The sequence below is a fragment of the Condylura cristata genome, unplaced genomic scaffold, assembly GCF_000260355.1.
Source record: "Condylura cristata isolate star-nosed mole 26May11 unplaced genomic scaffold, ConCri1.0 scaffold00037, whole genome shotgun sequence".
NCBI lineage: Eukaryota > Metazoa > Chordata > Mammalia > Eulipotyphla > Talpidae > Condylura > Condylura cristata.
In genome coordinates, this window is record NW_004567138.1 from 1845301 (window position 1) to 1872375 (window position 27075).

General features: G+C 44.4%; 1 protein-coding gene across 2 annotated transcripts in view; it reads left to right on the forward strand.

The window, feature by feature from the left end:
- Nucleotides 1-27075, forward strand: part of JARID2 (jumonji, AT rich interactive domain 2) — a 241792-nt gene that overhangs the window by 99825 nt on the left and 114892 nt on the right. The window contains exon 2 of one of the 2 annotated variants that reach the window (XM_004693301.2): nt 10985-11120. In XM_004693301.2, coding sequence (XP_004693358.2) covers nt 10985-11120 — 136 coding nt within the window. Of the gene's footprint in view, nt 1-10984; nt 11121-27075 lie in introns of those variants that run through there. The other variant, XM_012732943.1, reaches the window with a different exon arrangement.

A 27075-nucleotide genomic window follows, 5' to 3' on the forward strand; every position in this document is an offset into this window, starting at 1 on the left:
GTGTTTTTAATGGCAATGAGGATAGTTTTCATGGAAAGGCTAGTGTAGGAGTCAGATCTGAGGCGCAGCAGCACCTGAGCTTCTGTAAGGGTGATCCAATGCCAGCAGCATCTGCGTCACCTGAGAGAGACTGTAGGGTGGAGTCTGAAGGTATAGGTTGTTAGACCCTATAGTTGTTTCTCAGGAATGCTCCAGCTTGTCACCACACCATTAGGTCTTTTGTTTTGCACTTGAATCCAGGTCTCTTACCCAAAGGTCACTGTTTTGTCCTTGAACTGTTTGTTTATGTGTTCATACTTATGAAATGTTGTTGTAGGTCATCTGTGTGCTAGACTCATCTTTATGCATTGGGGATACATACATGAATAAAGCCCAAATGGCAGGCACCCTGCAGTCACACACACTAGACAGGACACCATCTGTCTTAACACCCCAGGCGCCTAGGCTCACCATTTAGAAGCAATGGGTCATAACACTTCATGGCGAGTTGTAAAATCTAGAGGAGAATATACACATGAAAAAATTAGTATGTGACTTGTAACATAGTGGTTTACATATATTATTACTGGGAGGTGATATTTAGAGAGGGAAGCAGACATTAACATGTCTCTGGAGACCCATACCTGTCATATCGAGGGTGCAGTTTAATCCCTGGGCAGTCACTAACTGGGGGAAGGCTGGAAGCTACATGCAAAGGCGCTCAGGCCTGTTAGAGTCAATGTGGCATGTTTTCAATTTGTTTTAAATCCAGGGACAGGGTGTATTTGTTGACTGAAATTTGAACAATTTCATGACATGTCACAAAACAAACCTAATAGTTTGTAATGTAACATAATAAGGCAAAATCAGCCCCTGCAGTCAGGTGTCCACTTAGGCTTATATTCTGATCAGAGTGAGTGGTCTTTGCTGAGCAGCAAGCCCAGCAAGTCAGTCAGTCAGGTACTGAGTGAATCTGTAAAATGTGCACAGGCCGTGTCCGTGGGCCCAAGAAACCCAAAGTGTAAATTTGCCTTAACCCTCTACACGACCTGAGGCCCCTGACCTGCGTCTTCCCTGGGCAGGGCAGTAGCCAAGTCTCAGTTGTTTGGTCACTGTGTGGAGGCTGGGTGCTGGCTGGTGGTAGACAGGCATTTTGTGTGGTCATAATCTTATAGAGTCATTTTGTTGTAGGGAATTCTGTAGGAAAACACTTGAAGGCAGCATGGGAAGGAAAGCATTGTGTGTTGTCAAGGTGTAGGCACACAGGGGAGAAATTCCCACCCCATTGGGTTGCTGCAACAAACAAATTAACATCTTGGCCTTCAGATAGTTCTTTCCAATAAAAATGTACCTCTACATACATTTATGTTAACAATTTCTCTTGAGCCCCACAGGGCCCTCGTGGACCTCAACCTCCACAGGCCAAGCAAGGTCTGTTGGTTTGGACGAAAACCTATTGTGGACGTCTGGGGTGGGTCGGAGGGGTGCTGACCATTTTGGGAGCGTCCTTCCCGTGGAAGACTTATTTGCAGTGAGTTCTCTAGACTGTCTTGCAACACCTCCTGCAGAATTGAAAGGCCAGGTGTGGCAGACAGAAGAGCTGTACTGCAGGTACTGTTGCTTACTTTAAACTTGACTTTTCTGGTGCAAGTTATTCCTATCCCAGAACTTTCCTGCTAAACCCGACCTAGAGCCACATTCTGAAGATTCTCAGGAGCCTACAGAATGTATAACAGGTAGCATGCAATTGAAAACATTAAATGCAAATATGCTTAAGAGTATCACTGTCAGTCAGACCTTTCTGTGATAACAGAAGTGTTCTGTACTGGTGGTGTCCATTTTAAGAAGCTTAGGACTTCCTGGGCTGTGTGTATAGTGCAACTTCGGAATGTATTTAGTGAATTGTAAATAACCATATACCCAGGGACTATTCTTTTGGAAAGTATAGTTAATAATATGCCTTTTTGGGGATGTTAAGGGAGTGCTCTTATCAGCATATAAAGGCTTTAATGATTAAGCATCCCAATCAGTCAAAATTCCTTTGGGAACCTTCTTGTAAATTTATTCCCAAATGAAGTTGTTGTACAGCCAGCGTAGTGGATTGTGAATGGTCCCCTGTTCTGGTCTGCTTTTCCAAGACACCAAGTAATTATTCATTTGTAATTGATTTAATTCTCCCACTCCTGCTCCCGCCATGGAGTCAGATTGACAATCTGCTGGATTCTTGGAGGTAGCCCTGCTGGATAGCTTGGGTCTTTCTAGAGTCTTTTGAAACAACAAACGGTAGAAGGAAGAGCTGCAAGTGGGTTGGGCCCCGTGCTGCATGGCCCTGTGCAGCTCTCCCTGGACTGCACCGCTTAACCACGACTGTGATGTCGCGGCCCCTGCTCCTGCTGCCTTGACAACGGCGATGTCTGACATGCTCAGACGCAAAAGAGCTGACTTGGCAGCTGCCCAGCAGATTTTTATAAAGGCTCAGTTGGTGGCCGGAGATTCAGGCTGTCAGAGTTGTGTTATGCAATAAATCGTTTTCAGCAGAAGTTCTTAATCCAATTTTAGCTGTAGCTTTTTTTTTTTAATAGGCGGTAATCAAAGATAAGTACACATTATTTAATGGGAGGTTGGAAGAAGTAAAACTCTCCTTGCATAAGCATTTTCAGACAGTTTACTTTATCCTGGGAAGCATGTCTGTCTGAGGAAATTTACTGGTTAAAGTGCTTTTAATTTAAAATCAAGGCAGAGGAACATCATTTACAAGTTTAGTGAGTCAGTGGCTTCCTGGCCACTTACTTTCTGTCTAGATGTGAATGTTCCCCTGATTTTTCTGATATTTCAATAGCAGCAGTCGAACCATTTCATGAAACTAAAAAATGGATTACATCTAATAGATGAGCTGTGTAATAGAGAAAATAATTACTTGTTAAAAGTGAAGAAACTGTGCTTTTAGCCTAAGTTACTTCTCACTTTTTCTTCAATCTTTGCACCTGTCAATCTGGTTTGATTTGAATCTGTGCCATCACTCAACACCCCCAGCCATATTTTTTGTTGTTGCTATTGTCACTTTCATTGTTCTCACCTTATACTGTTGATGGAAGAGGCTCGCATTTCAGGCAGCAACACATTATATTATGCAGGGTGATTTTAACAGCAGGTATATTAGAAACTGATTCATCTCAAAGTAAAAGGTATTGATTTATAGGTATCTAGTCATTTTCACTAGGAGGAGGAAAGAGCTGTCAATTCTTTCTCCTGGACCCAGTCTTTTAGGCTTTGTTTTGTCATTGGTCACCTCTTGCAGGTGTTAGAATGTCCTCCGAATTATATGGTATCCAGCTTAGGATAGTGTTGGGCATTAGACTTCATTTTTTTTTTTTTTAAAGTTCTAAATGGGGGCAGCACAGTTTAATGCTCATGTAACCCTGCCTGCCACGTTGACATCTAAACCAGTGAGAGGCTCTACATTTATTTCAGTTTAACACCAAGGCATGTATCATACTTCAGACTCTTGGTGTGCATTGGATAATGACTTTACAAACTTTAGGGACCTTAACAAACCTTGTGTTGTTGTAAACTGCGCCCCCTCTGTTTTCTACTCCTCCCTTAAAAAAAAAAATTCAGATCTGCTGCAAGGGATGTGGTGAAATTGGTTGACCCACGTCCAGTATTCACCAGTTGTCCTGCATCATGCTAGCAGTGCCCTTGTTGGGACGATAAGTGACATGGCCATGGCCTTCATCTGTGATGCGCGAGTCTGTGTGCTTTGTTCACAAGTTACAGGATGCGAACAATCTTCCATTGGGTCCTATATCACTTTTTAAAAAGTGTATGTGTTAGAGAGAATGTGTTTTAAAAAATGATCAGAAATGCCCTTCTCTCTTTTGTCCTTGCTTTCCTTTGGTGTCAGCCCCCTTTCTTCTGTTACACTCCTAAACCAAAACGGCCTGTATTTTTTTGGACATGCCCTTAGAATTGAGACTCTGTAGTACACAAGGTGACTAGTTGTAGGGGCTGTTGAGAGGAGTTCCTCCCTGCTGCTTTTCTCTATTCTTTCCACCTTTTTACTGATCTAACTAGACCTGGTGCTCATAAAACATTTATATTCACCTCGAAATTAGTATTTTAATCTTGCTTTCATTTAGGAACCACTGATAGTTAGATATTTGACGTTTTTCTCTTTAATAACAGATTCCTGACTTTTGAAATTGTGCTTCCTGATCTGGCACCTGCCATACAGTGGGTTGGTTAACTACCTGATTGCATGTGCAGCTGCTGTTTCTGCAGCTGTGTGACCTTTGGCAAGAGACCAGAATGAAAAATGTCAAGATTGTTTCCTTTTCAACCCATTTTGTCCCCCCACTCACCAACACACACGCACATTTTAAGGTAGAAAGCTGTGACGTAGACTTTCTGCGGGATGTGGGGATGGGGAACAGGATGAGGCTGGGATGGACTGAGTGGGGAGCTGTGAGTGTGTGCCCTGTCAGCACCAAGCCCAGGACTGGTTCATAGTCACATCCCGGTGTTTGTTTGCTAGGAGCACTTTTTATATTCTTAAGACACCAAGAGTGTCTGTTGCTTTTTGCGTCACTCCTGTCGTAATGCTCGTCCCTGGTTAGACGTCCCTGTTTCATGTTCTGCGGTTAGAGTGCTCATGGGAGAAGCTGCAGGCTCATCTTGTCGGGGAGCAGCAGCATCTGAAGGCTCCGCTCCGCCTGTAACTGCATGGAGGAGGTGGAGGGTATGACTTTCCTGGGTCAGTGAACTGATCAGTCTCGAGACAGTAAATTACAGAACTGATGTTGCAGTTATAGTGTATAATCAATCACATCAATAGTCCAGTGTTTTAAAGCCAGGGTCATGGAGAGAGATGATCAGCAGATTTAGTTTTGTGAGAATGCCTAATTTCAGGCTTTATTAAAACTTATTATTGATTGGAATTTACAACCTCACTGGAGACTTGGGGTAGATGATGACTAAAACACACTTGGAAAATCATTCATATTTCGTCTACCCTCCACTGCTTCCCTTCATGAGAGTTCATGGGCAGAATTCACAGTGCACAAACTCGATTTAAATAATGTTTGAAAATATAACAAAACTTCCAGAAAGTGTCAAAGCTTACTTGTTATTTCTCTTTTCAAAACAAGCTCATCATAGTCTCCTTCCATCGTGGCTTGTGCAACACTCTTTCTTTTTCTTCTTTTTCTAAATAATACAGTAGTTTATTTTTACATCATTTTGTGCATTTACTCATCTCAGTTGTAATCCCCTTGGGTTTCCCATCACCAAATCACCCATGTGCCATAACCAAAGTCCTGTGCAACTTTCTTAACCAACTTCATGTCATTTCCATTTCTCTTGAATTTGGAATTTACGGCTTCGCTAGCCTAACCTCAGAAGAACCTGTTTTGGTGCATATCCCACTAGCAAATGATTGTACTTACACACTCTTCTACCATGGCCAAGAAATGCAGCTGTGGCCAGCTGTGGATAAATTATTACAGGTATTAATGGAGCAGGTCTCAGCCACATCGTTGACGGGCGCAATGTCAGAGATTTGCAGCGCTGAGTCATTGCATATGGTACCACCATCCCCAGGCTCGGCCTCCCTGCCTGAGGGGCTCCTCAAAGCAGCGGCCTGGTGGTCAGGGATGAGAACAGCAGCTGGAGCTGCAGAGCCCCCCTCCCCTCTTGGGGGTTCTGCAGTGCTGCCTCTGGCAGGGGTGAAGCGTCCAGCTCTTGGTTGTTGTCCTAGTGTATACAGGCAGCCTGTAACCTTGGACTTTGTTCTCTGTCCTTAAAAATAAAACCTGTCCTTAATGTGGTTGAGGAGTTCTGCTTAGTTGATATTATGCACACACAGCTTTTTCTTGGTGGACTGTGTTGTGTGTTGCTTTCGCAGTGTGAGCAGAGCATCATGGAAACTAATTCTGCAGCTAGGAGCTGTGATTTTTTTTTTGTCAGATTGGGGACCTTTGGGTTTTACTTCATCATGACAGAAATGGACTCCTAACAAATAACATCACCATGGAGGGTTTAGTTAACTGCAAGCTTAATGTTGTCCTGCAGTGTAACGTGGCTACAGAAATGTATACCAACTCTGCAACTTGAGCATGGACAGCGAAGTGGTCTCCCTGCTCATGCTGGTCCTGTGAGGACTGTTTTTCACATGTTGGGATACGTGTTTAATTCTGGATATCAGCTTTTAAAGGGAACCCAACCCAGATCGGATCATCAGAAGATGAGGGTTTGAGAGAGACCAAGCCACACAGGAACAATACACGGTACTAACATTACATTCTGTCCGCTTGTTTCTATCTTACTATTTGGTCACTGTATTTCCCCTTACCTCTGGTCACTGTATTTTAGTTTGGTTATGAGAAGTCAGAGGAAAAATTGCTCAGATTTTACTAATATAGACTTCATTATAACAGGAGAACCGGTAGCTGTAGGTAGAGCTATCAGCAGTATTGATCTTGATTTCTGACCTTATGTTTGCCTGTGTCTTTATTCTAATAGAAACGTAAGCGTAATATGGAATGAACACAAGATCAGAAGCTAGTGTATACAGTAGAGCTTTGGAAATTTTAATGTATTAAGGAGTTACCCAGGGAGCTTGTTAAAATGCAGATTCTGATTACTTAGGTCTAGAGTTTGACTTTCTAACAAGATGTCCAGTGGTTAAGGTGGTCTGTGGCTCACACATCCAGTTGACACGCACCTGGGTGGAAGGAGGTGGTAAAACCCGTATTTGTCAGCTTTGTAGAAGCGATCATGATTTTAAATATTCCAGTTCAGTTTTTGACTACTTGCCATTTTTGATAAATTCTCCACTTAGTTTAAAGATTGGCAAAGACTTAGCAAATGAAAAGAAAACCCTGCCATTTTTACACTTGAAGATCAGCCTTGTATTTGCCAAAGAAAAGGATTTTTAGCAATTAGCAAAGGTGAATGCAGATCTATGTAATGAATTTCATGCTGACCCATAGTTGACCCAATTTTTTTCATTTTTAAATATTTATTTTTGCTTTCTATTTTAATGCATGCAAAAGCTGCAGTGAAGGACAGAGATGCTGGGGTGGGGGGATATGAGAGGATTTACCAGAGGCTGAGTGGGCATAGGACAGGTGGATCTGCTGAAATGCACTGTGAGGGAACAGTGAGTGGGGCAGTGAGTTGTGGCATGTGGGTCAGCTCCCTGGCTGTCCTGCAGTGGCTGTCAGTAGCTGCATAGTGCATGAGACTTAACCATTTGCACCACCAGGGAGGCCCCTGTTTTAATTTTTGTTGGTGCTTTAGCAGCATTTGTTTTGGGGTTATGGAAATACCTACAGAGAGAAGGGGGGAATGGAAATGAGGAAAAGGGGTGTATTGTCTGCGAGGATCCATTGTCCTTTCCTAGTTTCTCTTGGGCTCTCAGCCTAGAGGTTTATGACACTGAGAAGGTCAGACACCAATTCTGGACACTGGGACAAGCTGCTAGTCTTGTCAGCGTCTCACTCTCCTCTTGTGTCTTCTTTTAAACCAGAAAAGATTGCGTGTCTATGGGAGCCTTCTGGGAGGAGCCAAGAAAGGTTCTTTTCTCCCCATCAAATCTTGAGTGATCCCTTTGTCTGCCATCTAATCCTGAGTGATTCCATGTGTAGAGAAGGGAGTTTTAGGGCCTGGAATGATCTGACAGGTTTTTGAGCACTGCAGCATGGTTACCTGTTTGTTGACTTGAAAGTAGTACTTGGGAATAACACTTGCATGCACAGAGTGGGGAGACTAACAGGAGGATGCTGGGAGAGCCAGAGAATGGGTGTTGGTGATAGGTAGGGAGACGATTTAGGGAGTGTTGTGAGAAGTGAGTGGGCACTGTTACTTGATGGTTAGGGCACATGGTCAGAAGGTGGAGGGGCCCCTGTGTGGAAGGATTTTTTCCAGGAGATCCGTGTGCCCCTGTGCAGGCCAGCCGCTTTAGGAGTAGTTACTGTGGGGAGTGTCAGTTCAGAAAACAGTTGTAATTTCAATCACTTCACCTAAAAACATCCAGCATATTCCACAAGGTTACTGGCTGGCTGCATATGGGTAAGGGCAGATGGGAAGAGTGTGATCAAGCTTGAATTTCTGTTGTTTGCAGAAATGTGTTTTTGAGCACTTTTCATTTATCGGACATATTCTAGGTGCTGGATAGGGTGGTAAACAGGATACCATGCGGATGCCCTTTAAATGGTTGATTAAATCAGCTTTGGAAAAGGGGAAGGTAAATGGGAGCCTGTGTATGTACATGTTGTGCAAACTCAGAGAGGAGTTTATATGTAAAGTTGTATGACCTGTAATGATAGGTGATGAGTTCTCTAGACATTAAGCACGCGGACAGTTCTGCAGTGTGGGTGGTGGGTGGATGGCCCTTTACTCTCTTCAGGATGGCCCTGTGTTGTCCCTTGGTCGGTTGGCACAGGCTTTTAGCATTTAGGATTCCACCAGGGAGGAATGTAAGCTTAGAGTAGGGTGATTCATTGTTACTGCAGCTGCAAAATGCAGTTTAATAGTTTAATTCCTGAATTACTATCTTCTCTTGAGCGCTTGGAAACAGAAGTCATTTTATTACCTAGTAGACTGGTGGTATCTTACATCAACATAGAGGCAGGTGACAAGTCTTGACTGGCCCTCGAAATGATGAAAGAACAATTGTTTTTAAAAGGGGAGGTGGTTGATTTTTAATATCTAGCTTTTGAAAACCCATCATCTGTGCCATGGATTGGCTTTTCCTGTATCTAAAGTACTTTATAGGTATGATGAAGCTGCTTATGTCAGTAAGTGACTCTTAAAAAATGCATCCTCTTTTATGGGACTTTTCATCTGACATGGTAGATGGTACTATTAGATTTTAGTCGTGGGGGTATAATTCTCTCACAGAGGCCTGAATGAAGTCGGGAAAAGGCACCAGCACGAGCAGGCATTAACAGCAATTTTGCACTGAGGCTAATTTAGGTCTTTGTAATTTATAAGTTGTGTGTGCAGGCAGTAACAGCTTACAGTCAATGCCCCTGTTTGTTGTGGAGAAGTCAGCCATGAGAACAGGAAGCTGGCGCTGAGGCAAGTCTGCTGGTCAGTCAGGCAATGTGGGTCTGGGTGTGGGCCTTGGTGCCATGGTGGTGCTTCAGTCTCACAAGGGGTGCCTCCATGGTGAGGCATTCATCTCGGGGAGTTTACAAAGTCAAGGGATTGGCTGTCAACGTGGATTCAGCTTACTTTTCAGGTTGACTTTTTGACTTCATGAGAGGTCTAGATGGAGTGTTGCTGTTTTCTTTTTCAGCCCTGTGATAGGAACATCTTCAGTGACTGTTACCAATAGCAGTTAAGAAAGCTGCTGCATTCCTTCTGTCAGGTTGAAGCAGAGTTTGCTGGCTGCTTTGAGCCTTCACATTTAGACCTTGACCTGTGTGATGTCTTGCCACGGCTCTCGTGGCTACCAGAAAGACTGGCCACATGCTCTTCTTCTGCAGGGGCAGCCGGCAGACAGAAATCTCAGCCTGGCAGGCCTTGGGCTGGAGGCCGGCAAGGGGCAGGTGGAAATCCTAGCTCTCTGGCGTGGCCTTCTCTGCCCCTCAGTAGGGAAGACAGAGGCTGAGCTAGGAAGATGCAGAAGAACTAGGAAGTTCATGAGACTTAACAAGAGTGCTGCTTGGTTATTTAGAGCTTAGAAGGTATATATGAAGTCGAATTTCTAAGATGTAGCCTGTGTTTATGCTAAGTGTAGGAATCGTGAACTGGAAAAGACCTCAGACACTTCAGCCCCTGGAGGCTGTGTGTGACCCACGGCAGTGAGTAATATCAGTGTAGACAGCGCCGAAGCCACTTCCAGCTTGTTCTAACTTGGAGGTATCTGGCTGCCTGTTTGAATTAGAGGAATCTGGATAATCAGGACTGTGCCCTTTCTAAAAAAAGTTTTTACCCACTGTGTTACTGTTTTCTTTATTTTTGTCTGGCTCGGAATGTCTGAGAAGGTCACATACTTGTATCTTTACATGAAACTCTTGTAAAATGCTTGTCTTGTTGTGGGTGTGTATGTCCAGGGACTCCTTGCAGAGAACAGTAACTGTCATTTGCCATGGGAACCAACACTGTCCCTTAACCCCCTCGCTCTTCCCCGGAGTGTTTCCTCAGTTTGTATACCCACCACCTCTGTCTTCCTGGACTTGGCTCTTCATCCCTTTCAGCCCTTTTTACCCCGCTTTCTTTGTTGTTTCCTAAGATTACACTTTGATCTCCACTCACTCATGGAATTGTGGGAAATGGTCTCTGTTGACTGCTCGTTCTTCACTGCCCCTTGTCCAGTCAGGCCTTCACTTTGTTCCTTCTTTTCAGAACACACATCGACTACGATATGACAGGTATAAGAGAACTCAGCTTCAAAATTAAATGTTTAAAATCTCACTCTCCCCCAAGGCTGACTTATGTTCTCTCTTCTCTAACCCAGATCCACTGCCTTTCTCTGCAGTGGTCTGTCTTTTCACTTTACGACTGACTTCTGACTATGCCACTGTAGGTCCAGTTTTCTTCCTTTTTATTGACCTGGAAAGTACTCGAAGATATCAATAGTACCAAACCCCAACAACAAAAAACATTTCCCAAAGAGTGCAGCCTCTGTTTGTGAGGACATATGTATTCTGATGTCACTTACTGACTTTATGAAACTTGAGGGGACAGGGTATCATGACACACTCCTTTTTCTAACCTTTGCCAGGAATCTAAAACTGCAGCCTTTCTAGTTAAGGAGGGCATTTGCATTTGCCCTATAAAAAAAGTGAGATGGCTGTATTTTTCTAGTCTTTCTTACAGCCCTTGTAAGGTCTTTGCAGATTTGGGATAGGCACATAGCATATAATTCTGATCTTCAGCAAGGTGTGGGTTGTGTTAGGAATTCCTGTTAGGAAATTTAAAAACATTTATCCTGATTCAGTATTTGCTTGCTGTCTTTGAAGTAACTCCCATTCTCCCCTTTCTTATATTTCTCCAGGATGACAGTGATGGGATTCCATGGTCAGAAGAACGGGTGGTACGTAAAGTCCTTTACTTGTCTCTGAAGGAGTTCAAGAATGCCCAGAAGAGGCAGCATGGGGAAGGCCTCGCTGGGAGCCTGAAAGCAGTGAATGGTGAGTTGACTGGTTGGAAATGGATGATCCCACTTAGCACAGGCTTGTTTTTGAATCGGGTGTTTTGGGCAGCCCGTGCATCGCAGGCTAGGCCCCTAATGGCAGTTACTCTGAACATCCTGTTGGGCGTATAGATTCATTTTTATGTTCCTTTAAATGCTGCATCATGCAGTGGCCAGGTGCCTTAGTTCCCTGTAGACAAGACTGGGGCTGTGATCTGATTTCTGCCAGTTCCCGGGTTGGCTGTGGTGCCACACAGTCTTACAGGTTTTCCTGTGGTTACCTGTCTTGCTATCCCAGTAGAAACCTTCTAGTTCTTATCCACTGCTTGTGTAGGAAATAGCCTAAGTTTACTGCATGCCCACTGTCTGCACAGCTTTCTGACTCTACAACGTCCTGATTTCCTGCTTCCTTCCTTGCTGATCAGCTTGGCCACAGCTTCAGGTATACAGTGGCATAGGATTCTTGTAGCAACTGGATCCCAGGAGCCTGAGAGGAAGCTTAACTCTTACTTGAGTTTTACTTTGGTGTCCTTTTTTTTTCTTTAAGAAAAAAAATAAAAGTTAGTATGATGTAGATGAAATCATCCAGTAAAAGCCATTTCAGAAAACACATTTGATTAAAGCCTACATTTTTTTGGGTGGTTGTTGCTTTGTTTGAGGCATACAGCTGTGGGTGTCATTCTTCAGCCTCTTGTGTATTTATTAATCTTTTGGAACGATAGATAAATGTGACTGAATGATTATGTCGTGGTTTGTGCAGAGGAAGCAGAGATCTGCTTCTGTAGACTGTCTACTCTGGTCATGGTAATAGAGTTATTACATGTGGGGATGTGGGGTGCCTGACAGCCCATCAGGGTGCAGGGTGACAGCTTCACTGCAGCCTCCACTTTTCCCAGCTGCTCTTTGTAAGGTGTCCGGGTCCCCCTCACTGGAGTGAGCCCCCATAGGTAGGACCTGTGCTTTGTTTTCATATACCCACAGGCTCTCAGCTGAGATGACCTCCCTGAACTCATCAGAGCTTGCTTTGCCAGACACCTCTGTCTGGCACCCTCTTCAGTTTTGTCTGACGAGAAAAACAAATCTCAGAAGTCTAGGCCTATATGGTGGGAAAAGCCATTTCATAATTTCTATAGCATTTGCAAAAGCAAAATAAGCAGTGGCATCTTATTACTGCAAGTATATCTGATATGCCCTTGTGCTCTGGGGTGTCCAGCAGTCGCACCCGCCCATTTTTTGGCTGTTTGTGATAGTCTCTATGGAGAGAGCAGTTGATGTGATGCTTCTTGTTGTCATTGCTTCCCTTAGAATATAACGTTCTGTTTGATTAAATTTTGAGGGTGGGGTCTATTAGCCACTCTCCTGAAGTTAGAGCAGTAGCTGCTTTGGGTGCAGCACTTATTCTTGTGGTAGGAGGAGCCCTCGTTTTGCAGTTCATGCAGGGTGATGCCTTAGTGCTTTGATTCTCCTAACAATTAAAAATCACCCCAATTGCAAAAACTGAGCATTTTTTAGGATAGGGTTGAAGAGAAGTGGAATTGATGTCAAAGGACAAAGTGAATTGTAGCTCTCATTTTTTATTGGCACAGTCAAAGATTTGGCTGTATCCAGGAAAAGATTCTAAGAAAAGCCGGCAAAAACATCTCTGTGGTAGCCTCAGACTTTCAGTAACTCTTATCGCAGCTTCATTAAGAAAAGGTAGTTTTGTCATCCCATTGTGCTTTTCACCTCGATAAAGACTGGCTTGTCTTCTGTTTTATGGTTTTTTATTACTGAGAAACACCAAGGCTTCTCTCTCCTGGTTGTGAAGTTGCTGTTGAATGTGCCTTTTCTTGGCTTCTACTGGTTTTTATGCAGGCAGCATTCCAAGGCCACCTTTTTGTTGTTCTGTATATTAGATTTCTATGGCAGCTCAAAATAAACACTTTTCCTTATTTTAAAACTTAAGTGTACTTTAAGAACAATTTTCTTAGAGGCAGTGAGCATGTTAGACAATGTGGGCTTTCTTGTTTGGGGGATACTGGGAAACACGGGAAACTAGAATTGTTACCATGGCAATAAGTCCTTCTCTGTATGCCCCAGAATCTCAAAGTGCTTTTCTAGGGAGTGTGATCCAGAGAAGGCTGAAATAGCAGGGAACCTCCAAGATTTTTCTGGCTGGTGAGGTTGGGAGCAGGGATGATTGCATGCAGTAGACTGCGAATGTGCGTGCCTGTGCGTGCTACGTGGATGCTTTATAGTCATTCGCATGCCATGTGATAGAGCGACCTTGCTGTCAGCTGTATATCACAGCACACTCTCTTGGGGCTCTTCATTGTGAGGCTGATGAAGGCAGGTTTGTGGGACGAAGTGAGGAAGTGTATTTAATAGTCACACAAGGTGCTGGGTACATGGTTTTCTGTCAGTTATCCCTCCCCTCTATCCCCTTCATATTTCATATCAAAACTTGAATTGATTTCATTGGTTCAGTTTTATTGACAGCTGTTTGGTAGTAGGGTTTTGAGTTGTATAGTACAGAACCCCAATAGGGAAGTGGGTCATGGAAGTATAAGGGAGAGGGGCAAGCTGTGACTGCTCTCTGCCCCGCACCCCATTTTCATGCTTTGTCTAGGGGTCTTGACATTCCTCAGAAGCCCCAGTACTTTCATCTGCTAATTTAAACATCCTTATGGGGCTTTGAGGGTGTTCTATGTGGTAGCTACTTGGCAGTTTATTATATAGTAGCAGAATGGGAATTGCAGCAAATTGTGTAATTTTGAGTTCAGTACTTTATAACACAGGTTGGTGGACATCACATCTGTGACAGTATTATAGGTAACAAAGTATTCAACTTTTAAAAAATGGTGTTTCTGGGGTATTGGTTCTGTTAGAGTTCCCTGGGAAAATTCAGATTTATGATATTTTGCATTAACAGTTAAAAAGAACGTTACATAATATTTCAGTTTGAAAATGAACTGACATCACTTCTGCCAAAACACTGACATGCGAGGGTGACAGAGAAGCGACCCCTTGCCCCTGCCCCTTGGTGAGGGGCTCTGATCTGGTATCTGTTAACAGTGCCTCAGCCAGCAGTAGCTTATAGCTGAGCAATCGAGCTCCTCTGCCCCATCCTGCAGGCTTAGTGTAGCAGTAAGAACCCTGGCAGGCAGCAGGTAGTAGAGAGGCCTTACATTTTACGCCATGAAATGTGTGCCTACCGCCCTTACTCTGGCCCTGAAGTAATGACGAGTGGGTATTTTGGTTCTGCAGTTTGAGAACATGACATTTGCAAAGCATCACGTATGTCTCCGTAGGAGTGGAAGCCTGCCTTGCAGTTTGTTGGGTTAGCGGCAGGCATGGCAGGAGGCAGTGCTCAGAGTTTTGCTGATTGTGAACCTCTGCCCACTTCCTGCTGTAGATAATGTCCTTCTTTCTGGCTGTAATAAATAGACAAAAGCTTAGGAATGGGCCGGCAGAGCTCAGGCTGAGGCTACTCTTTGAGGGCCCTTGGCCTGCTGGGGCTGAAATTAGGGACATTTAAATAATAACATGCTACACATAATTACATATTAAGAAGAGGGGAGCTGTTAACCGTATTTGAATTTCATTTGCTTACTGTAAATGTCATCTGAGTTCCAGCAAGCCCTCTGGCCTCCTAAAGAGTCTGGACTAGATTTCAGGGGATCTGGGTCCTTTTTCTTAGAAGCTTATAGCAGTTGTGAGAGCTGACCTATATTGAGTGCTTATTATGTGCCAGTTGTCCTTTCTGTATTTACTTGTACATAGCCATTTAATTTTCAAGGAAAACTTGTTTTATGATGAGGAAACGATAGACTAGAATAGATTTGGAATTTGCCTACACATCTTGCACTGGGTTTGCACCCTGCCTTTCTGCAGTAGTGCCCCTCTTGCTTTGGACTAGCTCTTAGAGAGAAGTACTGTTAGAGGCTCCACAAGGATTAGGATTCCAGAAACAAGAATTGGAGAGGGTGCGTTTTTCTTCCTAGCAATTTGTTTTGAAGGAGATGCATGAACAGTTTCACTGGGGAAGAGACCTCAGCAGAAAAGGGGGGAGTTAAAGTATTGATTAATGTGAGCATGTTTCAGGACTTGATGAGTGCTTGTAATTGAATTGAGACAGAATCCAAAAAATTGATTGGCTACCTTCCCTTTAGTTATAGCTGCATGGATGCATCTATTATCTTTCACGTTCCTTCATCTTAGTGATTGAGAGTTGTGTTTTTAATATGTTGTTGAGCTGGCAGGCTGGAAATGACATGCGGGCCACCAGCCCTCTCATGGGGGAGGGAGTTGGTGCTGACCTTTTGGGCAATAGCTGCCAAGGGTCAGAGTTGGAAGGGCAGATACAGGACACATTGGCACACCCTCCGCTCTTCTCTACATTGCCTTTTGTGGTATGAAAAGAGTCAATTTTTGGACCCCCTTCGAAATTTCTTTTAAGATTGCATTTATTTACTTATGCATATAACAACAGGGCTGTCAACCAGGCCAGAGGTGCCTGTGTACACGTGCGTGTGTGTGTATGAGTGGGGAACAGAACTGGCAGGTCCACTGAAATACACTGCTGAGGGGAGCAGCGGGCGAGACAGGAGCGAGCTGTCGTGCCACATGGGTCACCTCCCTGGCCGGGGTTCAAACTTGTACCACAGTGGCTGTAGATAGCTTGATAGCGCGGAGACACGCCGAGACTTTTAACTCCTCTGCCACCACCAGGAAGACCCCCCAAATCTTAAGAGAGCCCTCCTGTGTGGACAGAAATAATGTGCCTCACTTTTGCAGATTAATAGTGGACAGCATGCCCCTGGAGCCAAAAGTTTGACAACCGAGTCTGATGAAGGGAGGAGGCTAGGTCCCGAGCAGATGCTTATGAATGTTGGACATAATTGGCTTTCGTCAGCCTGAAACTTGCAGACTTAGGTGCTTGAAAGGTGGTGTACACTTTATTGGAAAGACAATTTTTCCCCACTTGCTCGTTTGCTATCGAACTGCTGATAAGCGCTAGGATGCTTTCCGTAGCTCCCAGCTCAGCTCAGGCTGCTCGAAGGCAGCTGCCACAGCTTGAGTAGTAATTATGTCGTCTAACACTGCAGCCTGAGACTCTTTACTGTGTCCCTGTGAGATGACACCACATGTGAGTGAAAGGTGGATGAAATGAAGGGTAAATGCAACTTGAAAAACAACCTAGCTTTGTTTTGAACAGAATGAGTATATGTTTATGCTAAGAGTTGTCATGACTTGATTCCTTTCTTTGGCTTTCTTGGAATTAGTCTGTCTATAATCTAAATAATGCATTTCTTGATAGAGTTTCCATTGGCTATTGTTCAATACTTGAGTTTTAGTATGTGGGAGACACCACACAATCCACACATTATGGAAGCATCTGAATTCTTCATTTAGCCTAAGAGTCACTGAGTGATTCAGCAACGAGTATCAGAAAGAGGATAGGGAAGTGTTTCCAGTGACATGTTATGACAGTGGTAAGGTTGCTTTCTAATTTTAGATTGGCCTTTTTTTTTTTGAAAGACTTATTTATTTATGTATACAGAATTTGGGGATACAGGTCAGAAGTACAGGGACGGCGCAAGGATTCACCAGAGACAGAGTGGGGAGCAGGACAGGCCGACTGATGAAGTACACTGCTGAGGGGAGCAGCCGGCGAGACAGGAGAGGTCTGCTGTGCCATGTGACCGGGATCGAACTCACACTGAAGCTACTGCCACTGGCTTGCAGTGCTGCGTCCTAACCCAATGCGTAACCAGGGAGGGCCAAGGTTGGCCTGTTTTTAACATGAGAAAATTACATTTGGGCTGGAACAGTGAAACACAACAAAATACCAGAAAAACATAAGGGAAAAGCTCAGAAAATCATGTCTGTTGTAAGGCGTCTAGAGAGGTGCCCCCATGATGGCTGATCAAGGTGCTAGTGCTGAGCTTGCAGTGAAGACTTCATGAAAGCCTTATGATTGTAACGATTGCGGTAGACTTCCTGGGCAAGGACTGGGGTTTGGATAGCGTGGTGGCATCATAGTGAGGGCTTGCAAATGCATGGTGGCAGTGGGGTATTGATGGCCTAGTCCAGACAGATGGCTGTAGTGGCAGGTTTTTGTGGCAGGCCTATGCGTACTTCTGGTACCAAGAGAGGGTTGAACGTAACTGCAGCCCCTTTGGCTGCAAAACTATAAAAGCCATAGCTGCAAGGGATTTTTACAGGAATAAGGTCTAACTCATCATTTTCCAGATGAGAAATTTTAAGCACAGGTGATGAGCTTAACTGGAAGGAATGGACCATGTTGAAGACTGATTGGAACTGGAAATCCAATTTAAATGATCGAATCCCAGCAGGCGTGGCTGCTTGGGGGGGTTTTGTGGTGAGTTAAGAGGGGAGGAGCCTGTGGAGGTTAATGTGCTGCTCTTTCTAACCACTTTGTGCTTGGCCGCCTCTGTCAGTTGTGCAAGGCCTGCAGTATTGACCACATCCTTGTCCTCATCAAATCTTGGACTGTTAGTCGAGGGGCACACAGCACTGGAGGCCTGTCCCCCAGGGCAGACCTGGGGTGTGCACTCAGGGTCTGAGTGTAGAGGTCCTGCAGTGTTCTCCAGCGAGCCAGAGCTGTTAGAGAGGCCAGTCTTAGAGGGGTGTGCAAAGCAAGAGGGCGGAAGGGTGGAATTCCACGCTGACCTGAATCTTTGTTTTTTTTAACAGCTGTTCTAGCACAGGAGGGTCTTTCCATCCCCATACATCTTTCCCTCCCAAATCCCTTTCAGGACATGAAAGGACATCAGTGTGGGAAGTGTCCTCCTTTTTTCATCATTAACTTATTTCTTTACTAAGATTGTTCCCATCCGTAAACAAAGTATGTGCTTTCTCACCATAATGAAATGAACCCTCGATTGATCTCAAATCTCCCTGCAGTCCATCTCTCCCTTTGTGGCTTGTATTCCATGAGAGCTTGTGTGTGGGGGCGGTCTGGCTCCTGTTGTTGTTGATGTGCATTTCCCCTCAGCTGCTGCTCCCCTTGGCCCTGTAGACGTCCTGGAGTCAGGCCACTTACAGGCCTGGTAATGACCTTGGCCCCTTGACCACCCAACCCTGCTTACTGTCAGTGTGGCTTTAATTGCCCAGTGAACAATGTTTGATAGGCTAAACCCCTCCTACATTTCACCTCCCCTCTTTTCCATTATCAGTGAATGCTGGTTCCAGTTTTCTGGCATCCTTGGTGAAACCCTTGGAATTATCTGTTGATTCTGTTTTTTCCAGACTGCATCCTGTCCTTTAGCAAAACCTGTTTACTCTGCACTTGTGTGTTCTGAATCTCATTTGATAGCACTCACTCTGGTCCAGGCCATCATAACCTCCTGCAGGGCTGAGCCTGAGGTCTGTTTTCCCCGTGTCTGCCTTTGCACTCTTGCAGACAGCAGCAGGGTGGGCCTCGCCACTGTAGGATAGTGCAGGCCTGGCCTCGGCATTCTGTCTGTCTCACTTCTCATGGTGTCCCCCAGCATCTGTGTGATTTCATCCACATTTCTGTCTCCCCCAGGCTAGCCGTATTCTCTGGCTCCCAACGTTTACGCTTAACTTGTCCCAGAGTGTCCTTGCAGATCCTTCTGTCTAGACCTCTTTCTCTTTAGATACCTCACACTTCACCCTCCTCCATTGTTTTATTTCCTTTTCAAATGCTCCTTACCTTGTGATATTTTCCTGTTTGGCACTTCTCTCTGCCTGACATTCTATTTTATTATGAGTCCTCTTGCTACTGCGGGCTGTGTAAGTTCCATTAGAGAACAGCAACTTTCTCCACCCCTCCCCTCAGTACCCTGATCTGGAGGCTAAGCTGTGGTGAGGCGTGAGCTCCTGTTTATGGGGGGAGGGGTGTTCTCCCGAAGCCCTGTCTCACTTTGGGAATGCACATACTTTGACACTTGATAGTGTGTCCTTTAGATCTTTAGATGCCGGCACATGTTCTTTCCCTATTCCACAGGGCACATTGATTCCTAATCATCATGATGTGTTTGTGTCAGCCTTACAGAGATTCTTGGAATTGGTCTCTTGTAGCCTTTTTTTTTTGTGAACAACATTCAGATACAAGATAAGTTCCTTGTTAGTTTAAATTGCAACTCGACTTAGCAAAAAATGTGTTACTCTAATTAGATATGACATAATTATATTGCTAGCACCATAGTTTTGTGAGTTTTAGTGGGACTCAGATGTTAAGCAGTTCATGTCTGGCCGCATAACTAAGAAATTAGTCAAATCAGATTCTGAACCTGGGTCCCTGAATTTTAAGCTATTACCTTTTAATTGGTTAATCAGTCAGTTAATTTTTATTGCCAAGGAAAACCATACGCCCTGTGAAACCACATACCTAAAGTATGCAACTTGGTGAGCTTCAGCAAATGCATATTTACTGGTGTGTCCAGCCTGCTGTTTGAAATAGAGGACTTTTCAATCACCTCAGAAAAATTTTTACTCCTACAGTATGCACTCATTTTGGAATTTGTCAGCACCACTCCACGTTTAAATGTGCTTTTCATTAGACATGGGCTTACGCTGTCTGCCCAGAATGTACCAGGTGTTCGAATATGTCTATTGGAGGTGGAAAGTGCCTTGGAGCCAGACTCAGCTGTGTCCAGACATAGGTCTTGGAGGCCCAGCCAGTATTAAAGTAAGGCCCCTCCTCCCTCTCTGGACATTCTTGTGAGTGACAGTCATTATGTCGTGATGTTTTGGAGTCAGATGCTCTGCCTCAAACTGGCCTCCAGGTTTGTCTCCTGAGTGTCTCCTCTCTTGAGGTATGTTTTCCCTCTTAGGACACTGTTTTTGTCTGCATGTCAAGAGTACACATTCATGATGTTATTATAATTCAAGAAACTCTGGAACAAAAGTCCCAGATTTGGCATTCCCCAGAGGCAAGCTAAAGGGAAGTCCATGGATCCTGCCCCTCCTCTGCTGAAGTTCTTTCCAGTGAGCCCACAATTTGCCCACATCCTTGGGGATGTGGAAAAGGTGACAGCATCTTTATGGCAGCTGTTTATTTTCTTTTGGCGAATGTTGATATATTAGCTTGAATTCCCATAGAAAATAACATGGACTGGGAGGACTTAGACAACTAAATCCATGTCTCATGACTTGAGGATGCGAAGTCCAGTGTCCAGGGTGCTGGCCAGTTCATCTGTGGTGAGGACGTGCTGCTTCACGTGGCTGAGAAGAAGGTATCTGTTCCTCTTTTCATACGATGCAGGCCCTTTCAGATCAGGGCCACCCTTCCTATATGACCTCACTTAATATTCTGCCTCCCTGCAGTCTCTAAATATAGCCATCGTGGGTGCTAGGACTTCGGCATAGCAATTTGGGAGGAACACATTCAATCTTTAACAGTGTAGTATTGGGAGCCACTTTGAGATCATGACAATTTTATCATGAGAAATGTTTCCTTTTGCGATTGCTAGAAAAATTTCTTCCTAAATCAGGAAGCCCACGGAGCTGTTTGACCACCATGAGAGGAAATTATTGTTCCTCTTATTTGGAAGGAATTAAAGTTGGACATTGACTTGTTGAGAACATACTTTTTTGAGATACTGTTTTGGTTAACTCAGATTCTTTCCTTCAGCGGGGCTCCAGATTCACATGCAAGGGGAGCTATTAAAGAAAGACAGGAACCCTAAGGAATGGCACAGATGTGGCATGTCAAAGACTGTTAGGAGTCTGTGAGGGTCATGGCAGTTGAGAAGGTCCTGTCCTGGAAGAATATTTCTATTGCCGGTTTTGGAAAAACTGCAGACTGTTTGAGACTGAAGAAAATTTATTTCTTATACACAACTGCATCTTATTTGCCAGGACAGTGTGCTGCAAATGACATATAGGGCAGTGTTTTTCAACTGTTTTTACTTCTCAGCCTGGACTTGAGGGAGACCTCCGGGAGCTTGCTGGATGGGCTGTGCTGCTGGAGGCACTCTTACGCATGGCATGGCTTGATCTGTACTCACTTTTGTGAAAGATAATTCAGCTGCTTCATTCAACTTGGAAGAACCTCAGCCTGACCAGTCGTATGATTTGGCTTTTGTGGTAGTATATTTATGGAGCTTTGATTACAATCAGATTTACCCTAACAGAATGCAGTTTTGCTTTGCTTGTGAATTTTTTAGGTACCATTTCCCCTCACATTTGAAGGCCTTTTTACTTAAGTTTTGGAAATAACCTATTATTACTTGAGCCACATTAACTGTTTAGAGTCCCGCAGGGTATTTTTTAGAAGTTAGAAGAGTGATCACTATATATGCTTTTGGGAAATCACCCCACAGTCCACAAATCCCCTTAATTTACAATTTTTTACTTAGTCTCTTTTGCTGCCAATCTCATATATCCTTTTAGTTTCCTCTGTAAAGTTAAGGGTGTTTCCACAGAGCGCTGCTTTTAGCTTTCCAGATACCATAAAACAGTAAGGGAAGATGAGCTATGTGGTGACTTCGGAGTTGCCTAGGAAGGAGAGAGTCACCTCCATCAACCCAGCCCATCAGTAGGCCTGTTCCCTGTGCCCGTAACCATCTGAGAATGCTCCAGGGCTCCTTTTCCCGGGGGTTCTCATTCATGTGCTGGCCCTCCTCTCTCTGCATTGTTTCCTGAACTGTTGCCATGTTCTTGGCTTATTTGTGCTTTGGATCTGATGGTCCAGCTCTTACTGCAAACAGAATTTCTTCCTGCAAGACCTGCTGCACTCTTGTCTTCTGGATTATCAGCGTGGTTGGTCCTCGTTTCCTTTGGGCATCCCAGATGGATGTCCTGGCAGGCTTAGCGCTCGGTCTTGAAACCAGGCGAGACCTGTGCATATTCTGTTGCTCCCTGAAGGGGCAGTTTACTTACACCTTTTCATGGGTTGGAGCAAATGGGGGTGTTACCATGTCTGATGAGGACCGCTCATGCAAGGTCTCCATTTGGAAATTTTAAAAATATATTTCTGACATTTTCTTTTTTCTTTTCCTGCCATCAGATTGGAGTATTTGTGAGTGTGCAGGGATCCATACTTGCAGATGAGTGGCTTAGAAAGTCCCCTCTCATCTCCTGCAGTGATCCTAGGTTGAATAAGCCTTTCCAGGCATGAATGGGGCAGGAGACATAACCGTAGAAATACTCATTTTTGTCCTTCCACTTGCACGAGCCTGAGAATTTCTTGAGGCATCTACATCAAAAATTGCCTGCTTTCTTCCCCTAGAGGATTCACCCTGTCCTCACCCGGCAACTTACCCATCGTCAGACTACTGGTGTTATTTGAAAAGGACCTTTCCAGTTTACTCAGTTGGAAAGTGTTACAGAGTTTTAAAGGGTGAGCTGGAAGGCTCTCAGCTGGCACTTTCGGAATTCCTCAGAGGAAATGTTGGCAAACTCTCCACTCTGCTTGAACTCTCCGTATAAATTGAGAAGCCAAGAGTTCACAAGGCCTGGTACAGGCCAGGTTGGACTGCAGAGGATACACGTCATTGCCCCTGCTGAGACTGGGGACTGTTCCCATAACACTGCTTTTTCCTTCCTCCTGCCCGCACGTTTTCTGTATGAGTCCCACTGAAAGTTAATAGAAGTTTATTGTGAATGCCCTGTGCCATCTTCTCCATATTTAATTGGGAAACACCCTTCTTCCCCACTTCATTCAAATGCATGTAGCTTTTCTGCCACTTCCCCGTCCCATTTAGAACAGAAGAAAATCACACAGTGCCTCTTTACTTCAACAGGTGTTATATCTTCTACTAGCAGACAGGTGCTGTTTCCGTTTTTTTTTTGCGCCCCCCCCCCCCGGCTTTTAGGGTCCACGCTGCAGAGCAGAGAAGTGGGTGCTTGGCGTTGATGTGTCAGCCCATTGTTGGTCATTGAACGGGAATGGGAAGTTTGATAGGGGCCTGGAACACCTTCTTGAGTTGTACTGACTGCAGAAGCGGAACACTGCCACGGAGGCCCGTGGCGAAGCCTGTGGAGATGTGGAATACCCCAAGGAAGAATGGTGGCGTAGTTTGTATCAAAATCCATCCTTTTTTACCCGAGCTGTGCATGCTCATGTCAAGCAGGGTTGGCTTTATAACAGTGTCTACATGTGCAGCCCTCTTGATGCTGCGCCCCTCCCTGGGGTCTCCCTTGATACAAGAGTTCCAAGGCAGCAGGTTAAGATTGCCATCAAGTGGCTGCTCTTGGTAGTGGACGGGAGGATACTGGCCCCATCGCTGGCTCACTCGCCTTTTCCAGTTTCTTAGCCCCTCTCTGAAGACAGTTCGGGCTCCATAGTGTTTCTGTCTGAGGAGTTGGTTGTGAGTGTATGTGAGTGGGGGTGGGGCAGCGAGCGCTCAGGGCATCTGCATAGTGTATACTTTCACAGAAGGCATCTGATGTGAACCTGGCCTCCCTGGGTGGATGCGTGGTCTGAGCTAAGGTCGTGGAGCTGTGATTACACATGATCTAGAAGCTCCTGGGTGATTATTCTCTTACCAGTCTGGGCTAAAGGCCACAACCCCCCAACTCAGACCCTGGAAGTTGGCAAAGAAGGATCATGTCTTTCCTGAACGGATGGCCCTTGGGTACCAGTGAGGGTGAAAACTGGCTTGACTGTGAAAACAGTTTGCCTTGTGCTGGTTGTTGCCTGTTTTTCTCAGTGGAGTAATAATCCTTTTCTCAGAGACGATATTGTTAGGATTAATGAGATTAAAGATTTAAAGTTCTAAGTACCTGGCAGAAAGCAAGTATTCAAAGGGTCACGGTCACTATGGTTCTAGATAACACATTACCCAAGTACTTCCCATAAAAGCCGGAGCCTTGTCATTAAACCATACGCTTAAGAGACTGTTAAAACAGGCTTGCCTGTTCTCTAGGTCTGGATGCCAGCGTCCTGTAATTAGTCTTCACCCGGGGACTTGTGAGAGGTGGAGTGTGATCGATTAGGAAGGCGGTGATCCCTGTTATGCTTCCTCAGTGGTGCGGGAAAGCCTGCCCTGTAGGAATAGTGGGTGTTGGGTTTGTAAAATGTGCGGCACCCTCCAGGAGCACAGTGCAGTACTTAGATTCTGTCCTCTCTGAGGAGCCGCAGAAGAGAGTTTCAGAGCCTGCGCTTGGTTTGTGGGAAAAAGCTGGCTCTGTGCCATCTGGGTTGCAGGAGAGAGGCCTTAAGGCTGGGAGAGGGAGAATGAGTCTGTGGAGTATCTTAGGAAGGCAGCACAACTTTAGGTTAGGGGCAAGGAAAGAAAATTCCTAAGCCTTCAATATTTTCGACAGTTTTTCATATGTGATAGAGTCTATGTTATGTAACCATTCACATTGCAATCTGTCAAATCCTATTAAATTTAAATTCCTGGATTCTAGCCATTTTAAGCAATATTGGATACATCAAAAATTGATACATTGTAATGAGCACTGACACTGGATATAATTCTCTTTGTACCAGTAAGTGGGTATCAGTGAGCCATCCTCTCCCATACTGGTTTCTCTTTATGTAAAACAAACTTGATGTCCTTTGTCCTATTTGGTTTTGTGTCCCTGGTGAGTGATAGGCTGATGTTTATGGCACGTGGCCGTTTCTTTTCCATCTTGATGTTCTTCCCCTCAGCTGGTGGGTAGGAAGCATTGGCTTGCTGCAGTGGAATTTGGGAGGCGGCCTTAGGCTACCCAGAGGGGAAGTACGGAGTTTTGGGCTGTATGTATCTCCATGGTGTGTGCAGTCTCTCTCAGTGTCTGTCTCAGTTTACACCTCTCTGCCTGTAGTCTTGAGGGCGCCAACATGTTGAGGATAACCGAGAATAACTTCATGTGACAGTTTGTTCATGAGTCTGTGGTCATTGACTTCTGAGCCCGGTCTGTACCCTCAAGTCACAGCACAATCTCCAAGTCATTGATGATCAGAATCACCCTTCGGTTATTGCTTTGCATAGAGAAACTGTATAGATTTAAAATTTAGTTTTCCAGATACACTGGTGGCCCTTTACTGGTTTCAACCTGTTTTCCCTTTTCCCCACTTCTGAAAGCTTAGACTGATTATGCGTGAGCCATCTGCTGCTGAATTGAAGGGGATTTTGTCAGCTTGCTGCTGCCTTTGCCCCTCCTCTCCTTTTCACCCTGCTGCCTGAAAAGAAGTCACCTTCTGTCTGACTTGCCCTGTTTACTGGGCCCAAGCTCCTGGCAGCGGACAGCAGGGAGACAGGAGCAGCACTGCTGCTGCTCTGCGAGACTTGGCCACGGGGTCCTGGGCCGAAATACCAGCGAACTTTCTTTGTGCTTGGGATACTTTGTTCTCCCTTAGCCGCCAGTCGCTTGTGACTCAGGAACCCTTGGCACTTTATTGCTCTGATAGCTATAGTTAGTTTTAAGAGTCACATGTGACTTGCGGCAAGTCCTGCTGTAGAGACACTGGTGACCTGCCCCTTCGGCGCTGCCTTCTGGGTGGTGTTTTGGCAGGAGGTCTTTCTAGACGACTGGTGGGATTGATTCAGAACTTGCTTTTGGCTCTCTTCCTGGTATGTTTTGTAGACAACACTGACAGAGAAAATACAATTTGTTCAAATGCCTTTTAGTATTTTGGGGAGAAATAGAGAGTACTTTTTTGCGTGTGGTATTTAATGTCATGGTGTTGGTATTATCTTTCACTTCCATATGGCAATGTACTCCTGTCTTAAAACTTGTCTTTATCTTCTGTTCTCATTTACCCATACCAACCCCCCTCCCCCCCCTTTTTTTTTTTGGCTCCACACAACCAAAGTTTAGATTCTTTTCATCTTGTATTTTTCTGCAACTGGTCATTTTCTGTAGCGGCCACACATCCATCTTTCCTGTGATACTACTTAATAATTTTCAATGTTATCTTTAATTGTAGGAAATCTGAAAATTTTGAGAAAAATTTAAAGCTTGCCACTAATGACTATGCTGTTTTTAATAACTGTTGCTGTTGGAAATGCCATGATGTAGATTTTCTATGCTTTTCAAACAACGATACAGCATGGCTTTTTCTGACAACCTAATAGCTTATTTCTACCCTCTGGTCTGCAAAAATATATTTTTAAAAATCCCTATTTATTTTGTGCAGTACATCCTAAGTAGTTTAAATCACTGTGAGTCTTCCTGTTATGAAGATTTTGAAAATGTGAGTTTTAAACACCACATTTAGTATTAAAAAGAAAATACACTCCCATATCAGCATTCAGTGTGCTGCATGAGACACACAAGGAAAACACCGTGAAGTGCTCTTGTTCATAGTGGGTGGTGTAATTTCACTTCACAAAAAATTATACTGAGGAAGTCACAGAACAGCTTGTCAGACTATATAGGTAGGTACATACATACATATATAACCACTCCAAAACAAAGAAACCACTGAAATTGAAATTGATAGAAACAAACTAACAAGTCATTAAATGCCTAGAAAACATGATGTGAAGGTTAAGTGTTCGAGAAAGCATGCATAACATTTTATTTCACCTGAAAATTTTAAGTTCAACTCTACTTCCCAGGAATCCTTTTTTTTTTTTGGTCAGTGAATGCTGAGAACAAAATTACATGAAGGATGCCAAACCCACACTTTTAATACAATGAGAATTCTTTTGAGACACTTTGGTCTCCAGGCAGAAAGAGGTGCATTTTGAATGCTTGCTAATGGTAGAATAGGGCCTCTGAGGTAAGACCCTTCAGCCGTGTAATGGCCCCAAGGGGGCAGTTTATTCTTTCAGTGGTATTTATTGGATGTTGACTAATTTTTCTTGGCACATGCTCGGTTTTGTTGGTTATTCAGATGAAAAAAACAATCTTCTTGTCCAAGGAACATGATAGACAGGCAAACAAGTGGTAGGTGTCACATGTGCTTTCGAAAGCCTGTTGGGCATGTCACAGGAGAGAGAATGTTCCAAGATGTAGGAATTGTATGTGCAAAGGTACTGAGGCCAGAGAGCTCAAGCAGCAAAAACAGTGTCTTGTGTCTGTCCAACTAGCTACCTCTGTAG